Source organism: Callorhinchus milii, unplaced genomic scaffold (assembly GCF_018977255.1).
Source record: "Callorhinchus milii isolate IMCB2004 unplaced genomic scaffold, IMCB_Cmil_1.0 Scaffold3, whole genome shotgun sequence".
In the NCBI taxonomy this organism is placed as follows: domain Eukaryota; kingdom Metazoa; phylum Chordata; class Chondrichthyes; order Chimaeriformes; family Callorhinchidae; genus Callorhinchus; species Callorhinchus milii.
In genome coordinates this window covers 96,577,436-96,603,818 of record NW_024704744.1, presented here as the reverse complement: position 1 = coordinate 96,603,818, position 26,383 = coordinate 96,577,436, and the positions used below count along the sequence as shown (strand labels likewise).

Here is a 26,383-nt window from a genome sequence, read left to right as displayed (position 1 = left end):
AAATTGTTTTTTTTCTATTGCTCACAGCCAAATAAAACTATTTCCAGTTGTGACGGTACTTCAACAAGAAGACAATGCTGATAATACAAGTCTTCAGACAGATGCCCTGGACATTACCGCCAATTTAAATGTACCAGCAAGAGCACGACTCCGACATAGATGGCACAATAAAGCAAACACAGCTGAATACACAGACAATTATTTACAAAGCCAATTTTTACGCTTCTTAACTTCTTTTCCATCTACCACATCCCATCTGACACTGACCACTCCCAGGCAACTGTTCCTGAGTGTGGGGCCAGGTTGATTCATCCATTGGCGTGGCCAGCCCTCCTCATGGAGAAATACTTTGCTTTCATTTGAGTATTGGGAATACTCACTCATGGCAAGGAGAATGAAAAGCATGAAAGCAACACCACACCACTTCATCCCGCAGCATTAAATCATTGCACAATTGAATCACTGGCCCGCATCATTCACAGCGGTTAAATTATATACAATTACTTCAAAATTTAAGCATAGAAACAGCTTATTCAGCCCAACTCGTCTATGTTTATACTCCATTAGTTTCTTAACCTCCCCCCCACCCATATCCCTCTATTTCACTGGTGGACAATCTGTTTTAAATCAATATTTTATTTCCAGTCGCTTCTGAGTGGCATTGTTTATGGTGTGGTCATAAATCAAGAAATATTCAATCCCAAACATTTATTTGGTTGGTCGACCAAAAGGTTTGGCCGCCGCTCATCTGTTCCCTTCTCCCTGGTGCATGGATCAAGTTTCCTCTTAAACAATGACTTACGATAAGTTACAATAAATAATTGAGTTTAGTTATTCGCGGGGTGGGGGGAAGGAAGCTTTGGTTCTGTGGAACGGACCAGTTTGGCACTCTCGCTGCCCAGAATCAATAAAATCAGCCATCGGCCGGGCCAAGGACAGCTTCCTCTTTAACTCCCCCACTGGGGAGCATGACTGGTAATTTTAATGCCGTCCTCTTGCGAAATATGGAGAGATTTGTGCTGTCGTGGAAAAACTAAGCTACAGCCCACCCCCAAAAGAGACTTGAACGTAACGAGCCAGACCTATTCCACGTTGGATCGTCACATCGAGAATATCCTCTACGAATTGGAGGCTGAGGCCAAGCACCAGAGGTGAAAGGGCAGCGAGTAATCGCACTGAACGGCTTTCTGTGGTCCACGCTTCCGTGGTTTCCACTCCACGCACGAACAGCGGCACAGTCTGCCAATTTGACACTCGTAACACTTACAGCTTGGGGAATAGCAAATTGTACAACTGCCCATATATTTTACAGTCCTGATCAGCAAAACGGCCACCGTGAGCAAAGCAGACGGTAAAAAAAAAAAATCTCATTCTGAAGCTGAAGTAGAGAGACTACTTTGCCTATAGCTTGAATTTAGGTCTCAAGACATTTAAACAGTGTTTCGTGGTGTTCAAGTATACATCTAAGCTGCACAATACATAAAGAAAAAAGTCGAGAGTGTTAACTATTGCGTGATGCATCAAATCACGCGGCTGTGATCTGTGTGGCGTTCGATTCGTACGCGGGACTTGCAAACGCATGGTTGAAAAAGTTACAATTAAACAGCTCAAAAGAACTTGAACGTCTGCTTTGTACTGACTCACGAATGCTAATACACGGTGTCAAATGGCCTCGCTGCTGTGATTTCTACTACACTGTACATAGCTGCACGCTGCTATTTGGCCATTTTGGAAGTCTCGTTACATTATACCAAGCGGAAATTTTCCATCCCCAGCACTGAAACCCATCTCCTCAATGAGCTCGACAGGAAACAAGATAATCTGCATTAAACGACTGTCCCTCTTGTTCAGTCGCAACACAAACGAAATATTACAGTTGCTGCTACATGACAATTTCCAGCCTGAAACAATCCACGTCAACTGAGTTAACCGCTTCCAAAATGCATTCACTTTGAACGAATTCGGAGACAAACAAAGCTCGAGGCCCAGTTTATAAGGTTCGTCAACTTGCAGATTTATTGAGCCTTTCACAGAGGATACCATCAAAGAGCAATTGGCCCAAACAGTGTGGGTCACAAGTAGGTTGAGAAGGAGGGGGTATTTGGTGATGATAGCAATAATAATCCTTGCATTTGATATAGCACCTCATCACGTCTCCGAGACGTCTCAAAGGGCTTCACAGAATGCACTGTAAAGCGAATTGACTGTATATTTTGCGGGCGAAAATGTTAAATGCAAGTTGTTTTTGTTGTCGTCGAGCCAAGCACTACTGAGGGACTGTTTCATCCGAACAGATGAATGCGTGCAGTAGAATTGTGAAGAAGCAATGTTAAACCATGGGTCTGAAGATCTGGAAAATTGCAGCTCACAATCCAGTTACAAAGTTCACTGGTTGGGATCCATTAGAATGAGCCTACTCCATGTCAAGTAATTGTGCAATCAAGATAACAATCTGCCTGACAAAGCAGTAATCATGCACGCACAAAAGCATACTTTCCACCATCCAATTCATATGCAACAAATCTACGCTTTACTGACAGAAAATCGCTTGCAAATTTGATTGAAACGCAATGAAGTCTAACTTATTGAGGTCATGACTTCCCTTGTGTTCACTCAACCTTAACCAGAGGCTTGTCCTGCGACAATCTATTGTCAGGACTGCAAATGAGATTCTTCGCCGCACTGTTTATGGGGGTCTTGTTTTTCCATATTCCCCCCGTCCTCCATTTTTCTCCTCTTTTCTTGAACGTCATTGACGTCTTCTCCCCCTTCCCCCACTCCCCCATCCCCACTCCACGGGAGAAATGGTTACGCAGACTCTGTGTGAACATATTGATGGGCTTTTAAATGGTTGCACAGCAAGCTCGAAGCTTGGCTGATCTTCAAAAGAAACCAAATGTCAGTTTGGTGAATCTCTTCAAACAACGAACTGACAAATTGATGTTCTCGCTCAGAGAATTTACAGAGTGTGGTCCTATAAGATTACCGAATGAAAAATATCGTGCAACCCATCAAGGACATTCTTTCTGCAGCTAACCTACAACCTAGAGCCTGCCGTGCACACGCTTTTATTGACTTAATCTCCTTAAAGATGTGCAAACACTTCACTTCGTCCCCCAAAGGTAATCAGGTCACTCTACAGAACTTCCATTTATCTTTGCAGCGCCATTATTTAATCCCTCCCAGTTGCTTTTAACAAGTGACATTTCGGCAGATGCCATTTGCGAGGGAACCCAAGGGGCCCGTGAGAGGGATCCAGCTTTAAGGTTGGGAGAAGCTACCCAAATGAATGAGATCCCGAGCAGTTCCCTGAGCACCCCCTCAACTAAAAACACAGGAAAATTGTGTCCCCCGTATCAAGAGGATACAAAACGTCTAAAGTGTTAACATTCGGTGGCGGGTGTTTTTTAAAGCAGTTCCACAGTTCCCGTTGTCTCTAATCGGAAGGTTATATAAAAAAAAAAAAATTCAGGGAAATCGAGAAAAAGAAATTACTTCGGAAGAATAGCAAACAAGAAAAAACAGAAACAAAGAAGACTCGCGGAACACGATGGAAGAGGAGAGGGAGTTAGAGGTATGAATTACTGAAAAGATACTACAATCCGCTTTTAGAACATAAGAATTAGGAGCAGGAGTAGGCCATTCAGCCCCTCTAGTCTGCCCCGCCATTCAATAAGATCATGGCTGATCTATTCTAACTCCACCCGCCCGCCTTATACCCATATCCCTTAATCCCTTTATCCACAAGAAATCTATCAATCTCAGTCTTGAACATGTTCAAGGATTGAGCATCTACAGCCCTTTGGGGCAGAGAATTCCATAAATTCACTACCCTCTGAGTGCAGATGTTTTTCCTCAAGTCAGTGCGAAAGGGCTTACCCCTAATTTTAAGACTGTGACCCCTGGTTATAGTTTTTCCAACCAGGGGAAAAAGTCTCCCACCTTCTATTCTGTCGTGCCACTTAATAATCTTATAGGTTTCTATAAGATCACCACTCATTCTTCTATATTCTAGAGAATATAGGTCTAAATTGCTCAACCTGTCCTCATAACTCATCCCTGGTACCAACCTAGTGAATCTACATTGTACCCCCTCCAAGGCAAGTACATCCTTTCTTAAATAAGGAGACCAAAACTGCACACAATACTCTGTGGTGCGGTCTCACCAGGGCCCTATACAGTTGCAGCAATACCTCCCTACTATTATATTCTAACCCTTTTGTAACAAATGCCAACATACCGTTAGCCTTCCTAATTGCTTGCTGCACCTGCAAACTAACTTTTTGTGACTGGTGTACAAGGACACCCAAGTCCCTCTGAACGCTAACACTATCTAGTTTCTCCCCTTCTAAAAAATAATCTGCTCTACTGTTTTTGCCACCTTGGTGGATGACCTCACACTTCCCTACATTATACTTATCTGCCACCTATTTGCCCACTCACCTCGCCTATCTCTATCTTGTTGCATTTTTTAATGTCATCCTCGGTGTTTACTCTCCCTCCTAGTTTAGTGTCATCCGCAAATTTGGATATATTAAGTTCAATGTCCTCATCTAGACCAATTGTAAATAGCTGAGGCCCAAGCACTGATCCTTGCGGCACTCCACTAGTCACATCCCGCCAATCTGAGAAGGACCCGGTTATCCCTACTCTTTGTTGTCTTCCCGTTAACCATTCTTCAATCCATGCTAATATATTCCCCTTAATTCCATGGGCCCTAATCTTGTGGATCAACCTTTTATGCGGCACCTTATCAAATGCCTTTTGGAAATCTAAATACACTACATCCACTGATTCCCCCTTATCTAATCTACTTGATATGTCCTCAAAAAAATCTAAAAGATTTGTTAAGCATGACTTCCCTTTTGTAAAGCCACGTTGACTCTGTCTAATTATATTGTGATCCTCTAAGTAACCCACTACAACATCCGCTATATCAAATGCAAGGATTATTATTATTAATTAATAATTAGCTGTAGCTGTAGTCCTGTAGCTCAGTGGTTAGAGTACTCGCTTTGCAAGTGAGAGACCTGAGTTCAATTCCAGGCAGAGGGCGAAACCTTGGGCAAGTTTCCTTACTCCACACAGAGCCTAATAATAATCTCTCCAAAACCAAAAACAATAATAAAATTGGCCATTTTCAATCTACGACTGTCTGTGAGACATTGCTGTGCGCAATTGGCTGCCGCGTTCGCCCACAAATATACAGTCAATTCACTTTACAGTGTGTTCTGTGAAGCGCTTTGGGACGTCCTCCCGACGTGAAAAGCGATATATCAAATGCAAGGATTATTATTATTATAATTAAGGATTCTAGAATTTTCCTTCCCACCGATGTCAGACGAACTGATCTATGGTTCCCCATCTTTTCTCTCCCACCCTTCTTAAGTAGTGGTGTGACGTTTGCCATCTTCCAAGATCAGACACAAGGCCTCCACTATCTCATGAGTTACCTCTTTTAAAACCCTAGGATGCAGACCATCAGGTCTGGGGACTTGTCACTTTTTAATGCCAACAATTTCCCGAGCACCAATTCTTTGCTAAAGTAAATTTCCCTAAGTCGCTCCCTATCATTAGCCCCTTGGTTCATCTCTCTTCAACTCATTTGTTTGGTTTCCCTTCCTCGGAATCAGTTCTTATTTTGCTCTTTCCCCTGTGTGCTCCCATTCCAAAACCCACACCTCTTCGCTGTGATATAACCGGAGAAGTTGCTAAATTTACAGCAGGGAGAAGTATCAAAGCTTAGGAGAGACATGGCCTGAAAATGATAGACCAACACTTGCTCAAATCAGCTTAATATGGCAAGTTTTTAAATAAGAATTGTTTCTATACATCTCAAAGAATGGCAGTAATCGTCGGAACTCGTTGAACTCGTTGGAACTCGTTGCCTATTTTGTCAGAGCTCCTGTGACCTGGAGTTAGTGTAAATGGTTCAAATAAAAGTAAATAAAAGGTTTCTCAAGATGGTGGTGTGCTGCAGTACTGAAGTCCCATTTGACAACTGTGAGTACCCCACTGTATTATTCTAATATTGTCTGGCTTGAAGCCACGGTCCATATCAAGGCACGTCTGCGAGCTGGTACTTAGGCACTTAGGCTGGTAAGTTTGCACACGTGGGATTAAACAACATAGTAAATAAGCCATTGAAGCCAACAATTTAGCTAAAGGTACGTCTCTTCAATCCTGTTCAAGATCGTGGTTGCAATTCCATTACTTTCCCTGCCTTCAAATTCCCTTTGGACTTTGTCTAAATAGATCATTTCTGCTCGTTTGTGGACCTTTAGAAGCGCGAGTGGCTTACGCTAGCTTCTTATACGAGAGACATGGCCAAGTGAACCGCACGTAAAAGTTATGGGATTTGTGATAGCTAAACAGTGGTAAGGACCAAGCAACAAAGGAACAAGGACAACTATAGCTATGTATTGCACAACAACATTACATCTGCATAGCGCCTTTTGTGTCAGGAGGATGTCCCAAGGCGCTGGACAATCAGTGTTTCGAACCCGAGCTGGGGGTCAGGATCGAGGTTGGTGGAGGGCAGGGGTGGGAAGGAGGGTGATCGAAGGCATGGTCGAAGAGGAGGGTCTTGAGACGGATCTTGAAGGAGGCGAGGGAGGAGGCGAGGGAGGAGGGACTGTGGGATAGAGTTCCAGAGGATGGGGGGCAGAGTGGCTTAAGGCCCGCAGGCCAATGGTGGGGTGGGCGAGGCGGGGGACGTGAAGCAGGCCGGAGTCCGCTGAGTGGAGAGATTGGGCAGGTTGGTAGGGGGGGAGCAAGGGGGTGGGCTTTCAAAGTGAGGACCAGGATCTTCAGCTGTATCCTCTGTGTGATGAGAAGCCAGTGGAGTCGGGCGAGGATGGGGGCGATAGGGTCACGGACCCTGGTGCGGGAGAGGACACGGGCTGCAGAGTTCTGGACGATCTGCAGCCTGTGGAGGGAGGAGTTGGGGCGCCCGACAAGCAGGGAGTTTGCGTAGTCAAGCCTGGATGTTATGAATGCTTGTAGTAAGGATAAAGGCAGGAACTTTACACTGCGTTGATCGAAAGGACTCGATCAGGCTCCGTCACTGTTAAGCGCTCTGAGACGCTACCCTGAGTGGAGGGCGTTATATAAGTGCAAGCTGTTGCTGCTGTTGCTGCTTCATCTGTGACCACAATATTTACGAGTCACCAGAAATTCCAAAATGCTATCCGTGCTATTTCCGCAGGGTTTCTGGTGGAAAGTCCAGCGTAAGCGCCCGGTGAACCTGCACGTAAAAATTTATTTGGCACGGGCTGCAGAAGGGTCTAACTGCTGAATTGCTGCGGAAACATTTGCTGAGGAGCTAACCGGACTGAATTAGGGCTGGGCCGGGCAGTTGCTTACGTTGCACCACAACTGCCTTGGCTCAACATTGGTGGACTCCAATCGGCTTATTAAGAAGGGAAATGGCGCTGTCCGAGTTCAAACCTGAAACCGTTGGGATTTCAAAGTGCAAAACATCCACGAATTCAGTTACTTTTAAAAAGAACGAACGCCGTTTCATTGGTGGTGCTGTCTCCTTTAACAAAGGCTCTCGTTCGCATTCTTTAGCGCTGGACTTTAAGATGAATTCAGCACTTGTTTACTGGGAATTGTTTTTTTCATGAAGCCGTATCTATTGACAACAGAATTAAGAAGACAATATTTTATCGTCTTCGAAAATATCCGAGTATTTTAATTCATTCAATTCTTACCGACGTCTTGGGAGGGGGAAGGAAGCGGAGGTGGTGGTGGGGGGGGGGGGGATCACACCTCAGCCTCTGAACACGTCAGCAAAAAAGGGAAAATCTGCCCTATGTTATGAGTGTGTTGGAAAATGGAGCTTTATGCAACGCTGGGTGATAGGTTATTGAAATGAACGAGAGTCTTGTTATGCCCGGCAAGGCTTCCTCCACTCCTGCACAGAGCGAGATACATATTTTAAAAAGCTTAACGAAGTTTTAACGTAGCATTGAAAAGACGAGGACAAACCTAATGTCTAAGCTCAAAGAGGTAATACAGCCGTTCCAGGAAACTGTTAAAGGTTACACTGCTAATTCCAGAAAAACGCACCCAAGCAGAACACTGAATTCCAAATGCATTAAACAATTTCCTACGCTGCAGAATTCTTGAGGCAAGCGTGCCTACTTCAGTGCAAAGTGCTAACCGTAAAAAAAAAAACCACTAATAATAACCTTGAGTGTGATGTACCGCCTTTCGAAGTCGGGAGGATGTCTCAAAGCCCTTCACGGGATTGACTGTAAAGCGTCGTGACTGCGTGGTTTGTAGGCAGAGCGGACGTGGTTTGTGGATGAAGGTAGGCTACCATGGGGGGTTGGAGGGGTGGGGGCGGGGGCATGCAGCAGCAACAACAGCAACAACTTACACTCGTATAGCCCCCTTCGCGTCGGAAAGACATCGGAGGGCGCTGGACAACCAGGGGTTTTGGAGTATCCCAAAACAGAGAAATTTCACAGAGGGTTGTTTGGAAAATAAATTGCCTTTTGTAAACGCAGATTGTAATCGGGGTCCAAACTTTTGCAAAGGCGTGAGCACATTTCTACCGAGAACCTACGCACATTTTGTGACGGGAGCGTGCATTTCAACAGGGACTTCGGATGGCGACTCGGAGTGCTTAACAGTGGCAGGGCTAGAAGCAGTGGATGGCGAGGTGACCCATGGCGTGGGTGAAGAGGTAGGTCTGAAAGGGGGGGTATAAATATAGATATAAGCGGAGGTGGTGTGAGCGGGAGGGATTGAGGCAGGCAGTTCCAGAGGTTAGAGGCGTACCAGGAAAGAAAAAAAGACAAGAAAATTATTTGCCTCAACAATTGCAGCTCCTTAAAGACAAAATGCGTTCCGGATTTTCAAGTAAATTATTAATCTGTTATTTGTGAGGCACAGTATTTGCTCAGTCTGCTGCACTATTTGGGCCAATAAAAGATAAAATAATGAAAGATGCAGTGATCTGATTGTGGGAACAGTTTGACTCACTTAGTTACAGGGAAGAAATACTGTACCTTCGCTTTAACTCCTTTTAATAGTCAATCTGCTAATGATTCATTTAAGGTGAGTGAGTCCTCAAAATCACAAGGTCCATATATCAGACGATCCATATTATGATTCAAAAGAATAACATTAGCAATAATGCTTACATTTAATGTAATAACTTATCACGTTGTTGAGATGCCTCAAAACATTGGCCTAATTCTAGACGCTCTAAAACCTTGCAGAAATAGGGAGTAAATCTCGGGCCAGTTGGGATTTCTCCCTCAGGCGCCACACACAAAAATCACATTGAACTAAGGCGAGTGACGTATTCAGACCTATCCCATCCTACACCACAACTGTACGTTGAAGAGCTATCAGGGCACACAGCAGCATGGCTCGACGCTGAAGCCAGAAAGGGTGTGGTAGGTGACCGAAGGCACTGTCGAAGAGGAAAGTCTTCAAATGTGATTTGAAGGTGGGCAGAGAGGAAGCAAGGTGGAGGGATTGGGGCAAGGAGTACCAGAGATTCAGGGCGTAGTGGCTGAAAGCAATAGTGGAGCGGAGGGGACTTGGGATGTGTTAGCTGAGAGAGGTCGGGTACACAATACTGACAGTACATCTGCCATAAACATTCAACAAGTCAAGTTTACCCTTTTTAACCAAGTGCGTTATGTGATAAACACATTATATCTGGAGGATTGCATCTTCCCTCATAGCATCCCGGCTGTGCTGAACTAACTCGTTCCCAGTGGATACAACCGGGGACTTTCCTGGTCTGCGCGGCTCAGCGGCTCACTCGGTAAACTCCGAGCGTCATCAGACCGCCTTAGATTTATTTTTAATAGAGCCAAATCCAGCCGGATCTGTTGCTGCATCCAAAACGGTAGATAGCCCCGGGAAGGAATGGCAATTTCTGCTCCCCGCCTTGTTGCCTTCATAATTAATTTGTCGCACGGGTCAGCAAGAGCACCCGGGTATTTTACAATTATTTTCCGCTGAGAAATGAGGACTGTTGAAAACAAGAACTTACTTCAATGGGGGAACTGCCTTGGATTTGTTTACCGTCTCATCAATTGTCAACCCCCGAAAGCTTGGGAGCTCTCCCCCCCCCCGGGGTCTGCGTACTTGGGGAGCAAGGGAAGGCCTTTAGTCGGGTGAAAAAAATCAGGGTGGAGGGGTGGGGGGGTGGTCGGAAAAATTGCAACGTGATTCGCATTTGGAAACCAAATCGAATAACGGGTCGATTCCCGTCATCTCATTCATAATGAATGAGAGGATACGGGGAGGGGGAGGGGGAATTTAAAACACTGTGCTTCACAACAATAAATGTATTGAAAACGCCCGGAGCAAAGACATATACTTACGAGCGCGCTCTCTTATGCTCGGGAATAATCAGGCTAAAGCCTATTATGAGTGAATGCGATTATCGCATTTGGAATTTTCCACAAAGAAGGATGTGCTTTCCAGGCAGCGTGACATCAGCAAACTGGTGTTTTTTTGTTGCCTGGAGACAAGCGCAGCTGAAAGCCGCATACCAGCCTTACTCGCGATTGTACAGGCAACAATACACCGTTGGCTCGAACCCAGGGTCAAGGATGAACGATATTGTTCCTCCTACAAATCTGCTGAAATGCCCCTGCAGTTAAATTGCCAGGACTGTGCATCCATTGTGTCCAGTTCCCTTTCAGGCTTGGGATCTTTAAGGCATTTCAACACAGATTTTCTAACTGAAGATACATTATTCCCCTCCCACCCGCCCCCGCCTCCCGCCCCCCAAATAAAATCGGTTGTTCACGTCGCGTCGTGACTGTTTGCGGGACACCGGTGTGTGCAGGTCCTTCGGCACGTCTGCCTACAAAATATGCAGTCCCTGCACTTGACAGCATATCCTGTGAAGAGCTTTGAGACATCCTCCAGACACGAAAGGCTCCGTAGCAAGCGTAGCATTGTTATTATTTTTAATTATTTGTGCGGTAAATCCCCCAGACTGAACTTCTATTGCTTTATTCTGACTTGTTCCTTCTGTTTAGTTAAGCAGCGGCCTACAGTGCAATCTCACTTCAGACTGTAGGTTACGCATCATGGGTCAACCTCCAAACAGAGCTGAACTCGATTTGCCAGATGCATTGACAATTCAACCAGCAATGTAGAGTTGCGATCGCAGCATCGCTCCAGAACACGTTCTGCGGTTCACTGCAGATAGCTATACAGACCATTGTAATGACAATTGATTTGCACCGCAACTTTCTTGCCTCACCTTCTGCCGTGCAGCGGTTTGTTTCCACTTTCCTTCCATTGAGGACCTCTTTCACGTGAGCCACCCGCTGTCAAGCTACCAATGTTCAAGAGTCATCCTTGACAGTGAGCGTCAGCAGGCTATTTTACTGGGAGCCGCCTTGCTCCTGTGCCCAAGCTTGTCCTTGCCCAAACCCTACGCAGGAATTGCCTGTTTGAGAGTAATCAGGGATTGGAACAGCTAACTGGTCGACCCCTGAAACCAATTGTGGTCCTGATTGAAGTCAACTCTGAGAACAAACAACAGACTCAATCCTTAGGAGTGTCTTCAGTGTGTGTGTCCGCTGGATAACCTTACTTATGGGAAGACTGCTGCATATTTAACTGATGATTTCAGATTTATTTTTTTTCCGCGGGTGAACGCACAGCAATGTCCCACAAACAAATACGAGTTAATGACTAATTGATCTAGAGGATTGTTGCCCGAGACATTGGGGAAATTCCTCTTCAATTAACAGCCTGAAGCTTGAACTGAACAGGCCAATGATATCTTGCATTCAACGTTTCATCCAAAGTCCGGCACCATCGCCAATGCAGTCACTCCCCCGACACTGCACTAGAATATCAGCACAGGCAGTAAACAAGCCCAAACTTGGGAGGTGAACTCGCAACCTTCTGATCCAGAGGCAAGAATCCTACCCAACTGAGCCAAACTGACACCCAACGCTGGCATCACTCAGAGCACAAAGCCTAACTACTCGGGAGATGGAGGCTTTCACAGCACATCCTTTACGCTTCATTAATTTCTCCAAAGACAAACTGTCAGGCCAGCAGAAGGTTTGTGTTACTGCAGCGCTTCTAAAAATGTGCGATGTGCTTCACTGCACATACGCACACCGAGATGTAGACCCCCCCCCACCCCCAAATATCTGTCCACATCGAACGCAGGGAGTCTGTGATTCCATTCATTTTACTGAGGCTTTACCGCACAAAAGTATTTCTGGGAGAATTTTCACAAAGTCACTGGGAGATGAATGCAAGATCCCTTTATTCCACACGATTACAGGATTGTTTGGCAATGGCCGTCACGTGTAAAGACACCTTTCGGAGAGGCAACGGTTAGGTCCAAAATCTGCTTGGTAAAACCGATGCAAAATTCAAGGAGCAAAGTTGAGCGAAAATACAGTTCAGCCATGTTCGGAAGAAATCATCCGCTAATTTTCAAGCACCGATGGTGGAGGCTGGATACGTTTAGGGGTGTCTTGCACGAGCTGGTCAAAGCCGTCAGGATCGGGTCGCTGTGTATTGCGGGAAACTATCGGGGGTTATTCGTCTGCAAACTTGACAAGGAGTGCAGGGAGCGAGTAAGAAAGGAGCTTCAGTAGTCTCCTCCAAACAGGAGTGTCGCAACAATGTCCAGAACACTGGCACCAAGTACGACCTCGTATCAAAAACGAAACAGAGTGTTTGGGGTGACGCAGTGTCCTCTCTTGAGTGACGGTTGCGGTTTCGGGCGGGTCTGCTTGCGAGATGTTCCCGCAAGCAGATTCCATCTTTCTTTCCGTAATCCACTCGGTACAGGGAGAAAAGGCTCCCGTCCGCCCTCGCAACGACACACGTGCGGGCCAAGTGTAAACGATCGCTCTGCTTCTGTCGAGCTGCCGTTGAATCTGCCGCCAGGGAGGCCCACGGAGACCAGAGGTGGTTGCAGCGCAGGCCGGAGGCGATCGGGTTAAAACCACTTCTCCACTTCCGAGATCAACTGAGAATCACAACTTCTTCTGAGCACGAGCGAAGGCGAACTGGATGGACCTCGGTTCTTCTTTACTCTTTGGGCGATCGGGACTTTGCGCGATCAAGCTTTGCGTAAGGCAACAATCTTCCCTGACAAGTCTTTCCTTGTTTCGATGCACCCCCAGGCAGTTACGTAACTCATTCAGCACCATCGCGGAATCGGCCTGAGTTCACTGGACGCTGGGAACAAGCTTGCCTTGATCCTCCTTCACTGAAAACTGGGCTACGCTGGAAAGTCTACCCGACAGAAGAGGTTCCTTTCCATCCGATACCAGTTGTTTCACTTGTCCCGCTCGATCTACCCCACCATCGCGGGCGAGCTCTCAGCCACTCTGCTCTCGCTCGCTCCCTCGCTCGCTCAAACTCCAGCCTCCTCTCTCCCCACTTTCAAAGCCCACCTTAAGATTTACCTCTTTGACCTTGCATTCAGTCATCCTTTCTCTCTCCCACCCTCCTTAGCGATCACCCGCCCAGCCCCTACCCCCAGTTTGGACGCCCAGCCAGTTGGGCGAAGCACTCTGAGATCTGCTCCTACTGCGTAAGGGCTGTAGAGATATCATTTGTATTGTGTTGTAAATCCATTCAATGGCACCAGCTCCACTTTAACCATTTTTTGGGGGAAATCCCCAACAGATCTCTGGAAGGATTGACGTTCACTGACATGTGAGGAGAGCTGAACGCTGCACGAAACGGACAGCCTGCTTCTTCTTCTCGACTGTTCTTGACTCTTGTCACACTCTGGGGAGGTTTGTAGTGGCAGAGTCACAGAATGGTCTGTGGCGGAGGGGGATTGGGCTTCTGGTGTGTGTGGGGGGTGGTGGTGGGTGCTTGATGGGCTGAATAGCTTCCCCCTTCCCCTCCCCTGTTCTTAATCTCCCACTCTTGCATCGAATGCATGACGTAGCCTTGTAAACGCTTATATATTTATTGGAAACGTTATTTATTTCCTCTGCAAATCGAAGCCCTTGGCCGTTATTATTGCCTTAATTATTTTTTGCGGCTCACTTGTGCACTTCGCGCGGTAAGCTGGGCCTCTAATGCATCAGAATCCCCTTCTTCACCAGATAAAACACCTGCCATCGAGACACAACTGCTTTGCCATATGTCACAGCGCTCTGCCAAGCTGTGCTACTTGTGAAAATAAATTTCGAGTCAGCGCGGCTCAAACCCGGCATTCGTCAATGCTTCAAAGGACGAACGTCGGGTTCTACCACCGCCAATTAAGCGTTGCTTCTCAATCGGCACACGTAAAAGACGGGATCGTTACTTCACGCGAGTTTTTTTTTTTGGTTAACGTGACGGAATTGTTTTGCCCGCTGCACAGTTGCATTCAGATACGTTCAGCCGGTGCAGCAAGACATGCCAGCTTTCGCACGCACTGAGAAACAGCTAACCACGGGATCAGGTTGCCTGGAAACAACACGATGATTACTGGCCACAGTAGGTTAGGAAGAAATTTTTACCTGTTCCTTGAGGAACATTTGTCAAAGCTTATTAAAATGATATGAGGGTGGGAAAATGACGCAGTCCTGTTCCGAAAAATAAACTCCATTGGCCATTTGTTTTATTTAAAGGTATACACCGTATTTGACGTGGTGCTTTTTACGAACACGACGCAATAATTCTGATGGGTTATAAATCGACACCTTTTTAAAGATAGAAAACAATTGCTATTAATTTACCAGTCTCAGGCATGGTCGAAAGGAAAAAAAAAGGTAAAATACTCATAGCAGTCGCTGAAAATCACACATGAAAGCTGTGACAAACTGCCATCCTGCATGTGCCAAAGGCAGAAAGACCAACTAATAACATGTATCTGTTTTCTTCTGGGGTTCTGCGCTCTCTGGCACTTGCATTTAAGGCACGACTTTCAATCAGTCCCTAATTCTGCTTTGAAATGGCTGCCGGTTTGTTTCATAGCATTTGTGTTTGTGGGACAAGGCTCGGGGCACACTGGCTGCTGTGTTCGCCTACAAGTACGCAGTCACTGCACTTCAGAGTAAAAACCCTGTGAAGTGTAAACTGGGATTATCATTATTATAATTTTTACTCTTATTCCATTATATTTCTCAGAGGCACATTCAGTGCCCCTCTGTTCGTGTGATGAGTGATTTTAAACATCCAATTTATCGTTCACGTTTGCTAAGTTGGGTCCAACAAACCATTCTGAGGAGCTTGTGCCAATCAAATTGTTCTACTCTCATGAAGGAATTCATTGAAACCGTTAATTAACAACGATATTTGGATTTGGCGAAGTGCGTTATCAAACCACCGAAATATCTCAAAAGCGTTTCACAGGATTTTACTGTGAAGTATAATCCATTTGATGCACCTGTTGCATGTTTTCAGCACGTTTCATCCTTCCCATCCCCTATATTTCCAGCTGTTAATTTTATAATATATATACGTTTAAAAAAAGTGCCTTATCATGTCACCGAGACGTCTCAAAGCGCTTCGCAGGATTTTCCTGTGAAGTGTAGTGACTGTGTATTTACAGGTGAACCTGGCAGCTTAATATGCACGCAGCCAATAGCCCTGCAAACCGTTTTCATTTGTAAGAGATTTATACCGAGCCCCTGAGGGCGATGGAAATACAACAGCAGCGACACAGGGGGGTCAAAAATGCTATTCGCGGCGATCGAGTCATTCATACCTACCGGAGCTCTGCTCCGAAAGGATAAACAGGAAGGAGATGAAGCCAGAGGACATAATTAATCCCTCCAAAACCCAAAACAATAATAAATTGGTCATTTTCAATCCACGACTGTTTGCGGGACATCGCTGTGCACAATTGGCTGCCGCCTTCGCCCACAAATATACAGTCAATTCACTTTACAGTGCGTTCTGTGAAGCGCTTTGGGACGTCCTCCCTCTAATCTAATCGGGCCCATTGTTAGGAACCCACGTGCGCTAAGTACATTTGTTTTGCTGTCGTCTTCCGTAAACATGCCATGTCTCGGAACATATGTCAGATAAATAAGTAGAGTGTGGATTTTGTTTTAACAACAGATTGGTGAGGGGAGCATTACGGTGATTTATCGACTGCTGTCAGTACAAAGTGGAAATAGTGGAACGAAAAGTGCTTTGCTTCTTTTCATTCCATGGATTTCTGGAGGACGGGGGGTGGTGGTGGTGGTGGGGGGGGGGGGGGGGGTGGTGGTGTTGGGGGTGGAACTGGTTGCAAGTGCTAGTTAGCTGAATGGAGGAGAGGAGATAGAAATCGAAGAGACGAAGAGAAATCGGGCGAGGATTTGGGCGGTGGAATATCAAACCGCTCCCTTTACCTGGAGAGCGGTGTCTACCGGTTGATGGTTACCAACCATTCCTGATTTAACACAGTGTAGTCCAACTGGTGGCCCGCGGGCTCGGTGCGGCCCGCCAGCCAATTTCATGTGCCACCCACCACCCACGCTACCCCCTTCCCCCACTCTCTCCATTCCATCTGGCCCACCCGCTGACTCCATAACCCGTACATGTTATGTATCCGGTGGGGAAACACAAGATATCGTAGCAACATAGGAAAACAGGAAGAACAGGAGGAGGCCATTCAGCTCATCAAGTCCGATCCACAGGTTTATTAGAACTGAGGAATTCTTTTAATAACACTGCACTGCTCTTTTACTCCATCACTTAATATCTCTCGTTTCCCCCCACCCCCACCTCAGTACCTCTCGCCCCATCTGTTAATAACTCTCGCTCTATCCCTTAATGCTTCGGAAAGTATCAGTATCAAGAGCTTTCAGGTCAGAGTCAGCAAGGTTCAGATTCCCTCGTAGTCTGAACAGAAACAGGTCTTGGATAGAAGTCCAAAAGAGCACTTGCAACCCTTGGTTAACCAGAGGAAATATTGCCGGTTCCTTTCCCAGGCTTCTCGGAAGAAGTTTTGCCAATTTGATGTCATTTTGTTCCGTATTATGGCCAGGTTTGGTTGTGTTATGAGCAGCCCAGGTCCGCTGGGCAGCGGACGGCAGTGACCTTCTGCCAACCGTTAGAGGTAAAAGAAATCGTTCGGATGAATACACGCTGGACGTGCGCAACAGCGAAACCGCTGTCGAAATTTGTTGAGCAGAATTCCGACCGCCGCTTCAAAGAAAAGAAAAAGCCGCCGTCTTATTGCGATGGCTCACGTCGCTTCTCCCCGCAGATTTCGTTTTGCTGCCGCGCACGCCGCACGTTCGCATGTTGCGAACTTTTCTTTGCGATGTCGCCTCGTTACGCCTCATTTCGCTTCAGGGAGCCACGGTTGGACGTGTTTTCCCCCAAAAATGAGAGGAACCTTGCATTAAAGCAAGCATGCACTAAGACTGCGGCAAATTTAGTAAAGAAAGTGGCGGTACGCCCACACCCAGCGTAAAGCTACATCACAGCAACAACATTTCTTACCTTTCAACACCGAGCACTGCTGCTGCACGTGAGTCAAAACAAGTCTCGGAAAATAATTTCCAGCAGCACTTGGTTTACTTTCGCCCAACATGAAATTCCCAACAAAACTACAAACACTCACAGCCTTTCCTCTCCCCCCTCCCCCCCCGCCCCCACCCACCAACCCCCGCCCCGTGTCTCGGGGAAATCACTTAAGAAATCCAGAAGATACGAATTACGCAGTTTTCAAATAACAAAGCACATTTTGGTTTCTTTCAGTGCCCCGGCGTGCAGTGCGATGATGTCATGACTAACAGCTTTCGAGTGCAAGAAGCAAAAAAAAACATTTAAAAGCAATTTACTCGTCAGCAAAACCACTTGCGTACGACAGTGTTAAAGATACTTTCGAACAGAGAAGAAAATTGAAAACAGACAACTTACCAGTCCTGTAGATGTTGCTAGAGATAACTCCTTGGGGATGAAGAAAATCTTAACTAGTTAATCTTTGCTGAATTATCAGTATCTTCTGACATTAACATATTCGCAAACAAGCCAATTGTTTTAAAAGAAAAGGGAATTCAAGAGGTAAGCATTGTGAATGTTAAGTGTGCGTCATTGATTTCCCCCCTCACCCCCGCACCCCCCTTCGCAAAAACTTTTACCTGAAAGTAATGCATTTTAAGTGTTCTTCCATTATCTACAGTGAAGCAGATGCTCTTTGGAGACATTAGCCAAGAGGATTCCCCTTTTGGATTAGATCCAATTTACAGCATCAGTGACCACTGTACGTAGCAAAAGCTCTGTGGAGCACGAGTCAGAAAGGTGAGGGGGGCGGAGGGAGTTGTGGGGGTGGTGGTGGGTGGGGAGGGAGGGAGTTGGGAGAGGGAGGGAAGAGATAGACAACTAAACACAGTTTGGGATCAGCTTGAAAAACAGACCTAAAATATACCCTGGTGAGCTCTCAGGTGTCCGCACCGCAATCTGCCCGGTTCACCCAAAAAAAAATCAGTTTAAAAAAAACCCACAGAAAGGTGTAAAACTATTTCCCGAACATGGGATGTTTTTTTTCTGATCAAATTTCCAACATGGAAAAGAAATTGAGATGCATCGAGCAGGTTGGACCTTAACATTGACGGTGCTTACCCTTTAAATTTCCCTCTCTTTTAAATTCAATTCAGCAAAATATTTCATTTCATTACCACATATATATATCTACATACAGTTTACATGCAATTGATAGCTTTTAAACGGTAAAGGAAAATAAATAACCGAACCAAACCCCTCCCCCCAAAAAAAAAATTATTATTATCGACTCCCCAGCCACGAGTGATTTAACAATGTGGTTGATACTGGATCGAAATCAATGTGCAGTCATTACTTGAGAAATTAAACATGTAACAGTGCAATACAGTGAGGTTCGAACATGCACCCTTTGTGAACCATGTGTACAGAGAGAATTGCAGGCGCTCCTTTAACCCAACGCCTTGGGACGTCCTCCCGACATGACAGGCGCTGGACAAATGTAATCTTGTTGCTGCTGTTCTTGTTTTTACTTTGGTTATTAATTTCGTGCTGAGAGCGCCCTGCGTTTCCCTCTGCACGCGCACAAATTCTTCACGCCCGGGTTTAGGCCACTCGCGAATCGGAGCCTCGATGATTTTAAGCACATTCAGTACACACGCGGGAGTTTTGGGGGTTTTGTTTTCAAGTTTCACATCATTATCTGAATCGCATGTGGATCTGTTCCCTTTGGAAATATGTTGTCCCCATAATTAACTGCATTCACAGCTCTTCCTCCACCCCGTTCCCCCCCACCCACCACTCCCCGCCGCTACCCCAGTGAACGATGGATTGCCAATGATAATGAAGACGTAGTTTTTAAACCAGTGGATGCCAAACAGATCCAACCCTTATTGAAGAGAAATGACTGAACGTGGGACGATTTGCTACAGTACTGTTGGCGTGTCGTACGACTTTCTTTCCCAGCTGGTCTAGATTTAATTATGATGGAGTGGTTAGCTTTTATTCTCATCTGTGATTGTTTCTCCATTATCAATAGATCGCTATCGCCAGAGTAGCATTAAAGGGTTTCCACAGGAAACACTCTGCACTTGGAATTAACCAGTAAAGAACAGGAATTTAACTGACGGCTGATGTGTAGTGGGCATCAAATTGAATCGGGATAGATAAGAATAGCACTGCATATTTGTTTCTTTTTTTTTGGCCCAGTTGGTTGGCAAGTTTGTTCGAAGCGTTTTGTGTCCAGTGCTCGAGGACAGCCACCTTAATGTATGCCCAAAAGGTGTCAGCCAGGGTCAGCTCGTGGAACTCTTGCCGCTGAGTCAGAATTTTGGGGGCTCAAGGCTCATGAACTCACATAGTCAAAGCTAACGCTCCAATGCAATGCGGTGGGTGTTTCGCATTGTCGGAGGTACGGCTCATCGGATGAGGTACTAACAGTGAGATCTCGTCTGTTCAGGTGGACGCTGAAGATACCACGGGACTATTCGAAAAGAGAAGAGATTTTCTCCTGAAGTCCTGGCCAACAATCCCCCCCCCACCCCCATCCCGCAAACAAAATTGGTCACTCGCTCCATGGTTGTTGGTGAGCGTTTGCCTACAAACACGGTCACTACACGTTACTGTGAATCTGTGAAGCGCTTGGGAGACGTCTTCTCGACGTGAAAGTTGCTGCACAAAATGCAACGGTTGCTCGCATTAATAATAATAATAGTAATAAAATAGTAATAAGAATAAGAATATAGTTGAGTCGGTAAGGTGTCGATTCAAAACAGAAATGACCATTAACACGTAGAGGAAGTGTAATGTCCCTTCCAATCATAGCACAGTTCGACGCAGGTGAATGTAGTTGAACAAGCCGCTATCTTTTCATGTGCAAAGCTCTCATCCAGGGCGGACGAGAGCTGTGCGCGTGTAAAGCTAACCGCGGGCGCAGAAGTCTGCCGTCCCGAGTCGAGAGACATTTCCTTTCTTCGCGTTGAAGAAGGACCGCAAGCTTGACCAGCTCTCTACAAGGCTCAAGTGCACAGCGAAGAGGTCTGTGCCACAAAACCAGCGGCACTCCATCACAACGGGAAAGATCGCACCCACTAGTCATGGAGCCTCCGAAGATCCTCCTCGCCTGAGCAGCCGCTCACTGCTCTGAGACATTATCCTACGTGAAGTGCGTCGCACAAATGAAACAACTTTGTGGGTTCTTTCCCGTGCCCTCAGACGCAGTGAAGCGATGGGTTTTCCTCGGGAGGGAGCGAAGGGGGTTGTGACTGCTGGAGTGGACACTTTATCCTCGGGACAGAAAGACCTACAGTTTCGTAAACAGCACAGAAAACGCCGTGATGCACATTTAGAGGTCTGGACGTGATTAGGCAACAATCACGCCAACTGCAAAGATCATTATTAATTTATGGCAACAGTAAGGCGTACAAGTTAGCTCCCCTTTCCGTTAACTGGCACAGCCGATCACCATTCCCACTTTAGCGACTGTAGTTTCTGAAGTGACCTGCTGAAATGATGGACCATCAAAGACGTCGACCATTCGTTTCAACGCAACGAGCGCTTGCGCTTATATAACGTCCTCGAGCAGGGTAACGTCTCGGAGCGCTTATTGTCAAAGTCTGGCGATAGATGAAACCACCCACGATCAGAACGGCCACCGCCAAACTCCAAATCATTAAGCGCCGTTGCATTCCACGTTTCAATTCTAACACCCAAGGTAGGAACAGAGACCGGGGGGATAGAAGGACAGGGCTAAAGTCCTGAAGCCTTTCACCAACAACGGTTGCTTTTTTGAGACGTGCGCGCAGCTAAAACAAGAGCAGGCTTCGTGGCGTCTGCAGAGTGGAGCTCCCATCCCCATTCTTTAAGCTGGGAGGTGCATCAATCTCCTCGAGACGCGGGCTAAACCAGAAAGAGTTGGACAACAGCAGGTGGTGTGTGTTCAGCACCAGCACAGATGTCACTGTCCGCTGGGATGCAACTCGACATCTAAGTCCCTCCTGAGGACTCTTTCGAATCTCTGGGAACAGTATTAATTGCCTCCACCTGGAATGCACAGCACCTGGTGACAAATTACTTACTTAGAAAGTTACTCCAGTGCAATAGTGTCGCATCGTAGCAACACTTATAATTCAGTAATCTAAAGCTAACTGCCATCATCTCTATTAGAAATAAGGCCCTATCAACCGTAATTTCCCATTTATCTTAATTAACCCCCTTTCCCCTCTCGGATTTCAAGAATGAATGAACAACAGCAGAACTCCTCGTCTCAACAAATAACCTCTGGTAAGATTGTTGGACTCGCAAACTGAGATGCGTCCAATTGACTTGAATCACTGAACGCATGTTCTGAAACAGAACTATACCTTGGTGCAACGTACAACCTTAGGAGACACAGTGGCCCTTTTGATAGGATAGTTTATTTCATTAGTGCACCACAAGGGAATCCTGATCTTATTGGTAACAGGAGAGTTGTATTATTAGAACTGTTTCAAAGGGAGAGAGAAAGAGAGAGAAAGAAAACCTCCCTTCCTCTAAAACCCAAACAACAACTCAAGTAATGATAAATAATAATAATCCTTGCATTTGATATAGCGCCTCATCACATCATCGAGACGCCTCAAAGGGGTTCACGAATATACTGCGAAGCGAATTAACCGTCTATTTTGCGGGCGAAACGCGGCAGCCAATTGTGCTCTGCAATGTCCCATAAACCATCCGTGGACTGAGTGACTCATTATTTTTAAAAGAATTAACCCCCGGAAAATCGAACCGCCTTTCTGGCCAAACCAGTGTGAAAAGAGCACCAGTAAGAATTATTGGAATTGCAATCTGGGTGGAGGTCATCTGACCCATTGACCCAGTGCTGATGCGGGGTTCTCCAATGGGACTATTTACACTGAGTTCCAGTCCCTGTTCCGTCCTGATGACGTATTTAGATGTTTTCTTATTCAAATAGCTATCGCGCTCCTTTGCAAATATCGCTGTGGTCTTTTGCTCCAGTGGTCATTTTTGGCAAAGTTGTCCAGTAGCTCAGTGGTGAGAGCACTCGCCTCATAAGCGAGATGACCCGGGTGTGATTCCCGGGCAGGGCGAAACTTTGGGCAAGTTTTCTTTACTCCACACTCCTCTGTTTACCTCGCAGGAAGTAGGAATCCGGTTGTTAGTCAATTGGCGGATCGCTTTTCCAGAAGTAATAAAACATCCCCCCACAAATACTACTAATAATAATTTGGTCACTCAATCCACAGTATATAGTCTGTGGAACACCGCTGTGTGCAATTGGCTGACACGTTTCTCCTACAAAATATACAGTCAATTCATTGCACAGTATATTCTGTGAAGTACAAATGCAAGGGTTATTATTATTATTATTATTATTATTATTATTAAGTATTCCATGTTGTGTAATACTTCTTGGCATGAAAAAAAATCTTCTGAAGAAACTAGGAAATAACTGGAATTGGGATCATTCCGTCAACATTCGCAGACACTACGACTTGGTTTCTGATTCCGCTGGGAAACATAGAAACAGGCCGTTCAGCCCCTTGAGCTTGTTCCGCCATTCTATAAGATCATGGCTGATCTGCAGCTCAAGTCCAATTACTCACCCTTGCCCCGTATCCCTTAATATCTATCCACCTCAGTCTTGAAGATGTGAACGGATCCAGCATCCACAGCCTTTTCAGGGGGAGAGAGTTCCAGATTTCCACTACCCTTTGGGTGAAAAAAAACGCCTCCGAATTTCTATCCTAAATGGCCTAGTTCTAATTTTAAGATCATGGGAGTCTCGGATTCTGCACCTGCTCCAGACTCCTCGGTACAATAATCTCATCGTTCCCATCTGACACTATGCGATCTTTATAATCAGACCGCAAACGCGTACAACATAGTGGTTTATTTCTCTTCAGTGTGGCCTTAAGTTTGCCCGGGTGCACTCTCAACTATCCTGTCATTTCTGACGCAGGCAGTTGATGGCGGGCCTGAGATACTTGGGCTGCAAACACCTCTTTAGGAGCTTGAGAGATATCAGCGCGACACCAAGCTATACAAAAAAAATCTGCAAGTTCCTTTGCTCCTTTTTTACCTCGATGTCTCACGTCGCTCTGAGCTTTGAAGCAGCAAAGGCTAAGCATCAATTTTATTGATTATGGTTTATTGCTCGTAATGGTAAGAATGGAACAATCTTTTGGGAAGGAACGGCGGTTGAAAATGACGCATAAAATGGGCTTTTACTGGGAAATGACAGAAGCTCTAAATACTTAATGCTGCCAGGCAAGCACATCGAGGGACACTTGCTCATACCTCTCTCACATCTAATTAGACCCTTGTTTTATAACCTCATCAGGAACATGTCAAGGTTAACAATGCATCACCGGAATAGAAATAACTATTCCTCCCCTGATGGCTCAGTGGGTAAATGCACAGCCTGGTTAAAAGTAACAACAGTGGGCCCGTAGCACGTCAGTCGCTACTTCAAATCTGATCTGCTGATCTCCATGGGCAACGGTTGGGGTGCGAACATTGGCTTCAGTGACGCTGGATTGAGAAGGCGGGCCTGCTGGCTCGTTTCAGCACGATCCCTGAGTGGAAGTTGTGCACTCGTGGACAGTGGATGACACCAGCTTCGGACTGTCCAGAGCTCTACAGCTCATGTCCTCTCCCGCACCAGGTTAAGCAAGCCAATCATCCCAATCCTTACTGGGCTCTATTGACTAACCATCTCCCAGTCCAAAGCCTCGCCCACCCTCCTTCCATTCCTTCTTCAACCCTACCTTACCGACTGCTCCCTGCGCTTAGCAAAGAGCGGGTTCAAGTCACCCGCCCCCACCCCACCCCAAATCAGTTGGCTGGCTTCCAAGCCATTCTGCCCCACTCACTGGAACTCTCTCCCAGAGGCAACTCCAACTCATCCTTCCCTCTTTTAAGGTCCATCTCAAGACACACTTCTTTGACTGCACTTTTGGTCATCCATCACATGTGCATCACCTTCAACACTCCCTCCATCTCCCCCCCCCCCCCCCCCCAGTTCAGTGCCTTTCCAGGCACTGTCGAGCGCTTTGAGACATCTTCCTGATGTGAGAGGCACTAACTTTATAAATGTGAATTGTATTGCAATGGATAGAGTCGAGGTCAAGCTCGGCTACAATGCTCCGCACAGTGGGATAGCCTGTTCTCTACGCCTTGTCAACGGTTACCTGCCGGGATATTTGTTGGGAGAATATCATGTACCATTGTTTGAGTCACAGTGTGCAGTCAACACAGAGTTGGACGTACACCATTAAAACGCTATGTTCCTTTACAGATGCCAAGAAAAGTCACCACTGTCTAGATTCAACAGAGCATTTGAGTGCTCTGGTACATCGATACCTTTGATGCAACGAAGAAGACCATAATAATAATGCCAACATTAATCCTCGGATTTAATGCAGCCCCTTATCATGTCTTCGAGACGTCTCAAAGCGCTTCACAGTATACATTACATATCTACAGCACCACAGAATATTCGCCCGTGTAGGAACCCTTTTGAAGCAAAGGTACATTCCACATCCATCATCCTCCGCTTCAAAGAATTATTGCTCGTGTTTTATTTATTATTAAGCAATTATTTGCAGTATTCCTGGAAAAAAAGGAACGCATGGGGTTTGCCTCACCCATGAGTCCCGATCCTCGTCTTAAAATAGCCTAAGCTGTAAAGAAAAGACGTGTGCGTCTTAAAAAGGAGTCTAAGTATAGATCTAAGCCTTCTAATGTCTGCTAGCTCTCGCGCATAATCGAGGAAGGAAACCCAACTTGAAATCTAATTTTGTTTTTTTAACTGCGTATCTACGTTAACTACCTGCAGTCATAAATATTCATACCGACGTGTTAGTGTTTTCTATAAAGAGGATAAGTAGGAATAATCTGCGAGCCGATCAGATAAAATATTTATTACACATCATTTGAAGTTTGGGTACGCTTTCACAATTTGCAATTACTGCCAGGCTAAAAGTACTGTAATTAAATGATTTAAAAATAATCAAAAACTATTAGAACAGCATGGAGCACGGATTGAATTTTCATCTTTTTTAACAGTCATTTATTCACGGCTGCATATCGGTTGGTATTTCGATGGTGTGCGCGTGTGTGTGTGTGCGTGTGGTTTTTTTTTCGTGAGTCTAAAAATACCACGGGCTTTAAGAGACAATTAACTATATATTTTGTTTCTGTCCTAAAAGAATCCCTGCGAGGGCTCATTTGTAACAGAGCGCAATCAGCAATCGCCCGGGAGCAATTCTGAAGTCAGATGATATTTTTGGAGCAGTGGCCCCTATCCACATCGTAACTGCTGCATAATTCTGCCAAATGTAGGTGAGTGGGGTGTAGCCAATAACGTGTGGGATATTACCCACGCTGCAGATTCCTCTCACAAAAATAGCACTGCAGTTCCTTCCTCCTCATTTTACAGCGATGTATTCAAATCACCGAACGCATGATGAAATGGATGCTGAATCGTCAAAATGCTTTTTTTTTAAAAAAAAACTCGTCCAAAGCCCAATAACGCCTTCGTCGTTTTGGATTGTTTTTCAATTAAAAAAAAACACTCCCTCAACCAACTGAATGAAACCCATGTCATGTGACGTTTTATCGTCTGCTCTTGTCAATTAAAATTCCAGCGTTACAAACCAGTCGTGTGATAAAAGTAAGTTTTTCGTGGCTTCGGTGTTTTTCTCAATCACTGAAATCTGCAGAGAAAGACGGTTGATGAAATAAGAATAAAATTGGCCGCATTTTTTCTGGAAAAAAATACTGAAGCGGTATTTTGCATTTGAACAGGTATATTTGGGGATCTTTTAAAAAATTCATTTGTTTAGAAACATTACTGAAATTGCCTAATCTCTCTCCGTCAATGTTGTCAGTAGTGTAACATCAATCTTGTGCCTCAGCTCGTTAAAGTCACATTTCAGCTCATTCAATGCCAATAACACAGATTTCAGTGTTGGAT

The 26,383-nt window shown here is 45.6% G+C and overlaps 1 protein-coding gene and 1 long non-coding RNA gene across 2 annotated transcripts in view; one reads left to right on the top strand and one right to left on the bottom strand.

The window, feature by feature from the left end:
- The window catches only part of nrxn1a (neurexin 1a), a 740,055-nt gene that overhangs the window by 582,839 nt on the left and 130,833 nt on the right, over positions 1 to 26,383 (bottom strand). The window contains exon 3 of the mRNA XM_042333191.1: positions 17,824 to 17,853. Coding sequence (XP_042189125.1) covers positions 17,824 to 17,853 — 30 coding nt within the window. The remainder of the gene's footprint in view (positions 1 to 17,823; positions 17,854 to 26,383) is intronic.
- On the top strand, positions 8,231 to 25,867 carry LOC121848555. The gene is made up of 3 exons (XR_006084931.1): positions 8,231 to 8,317; positions 24,704 to 24,935; positions 25,617 to 25,867. It is a non-coding gene; the product is annotated as an uncharacterized LOC121848555 (long non-coding RNA).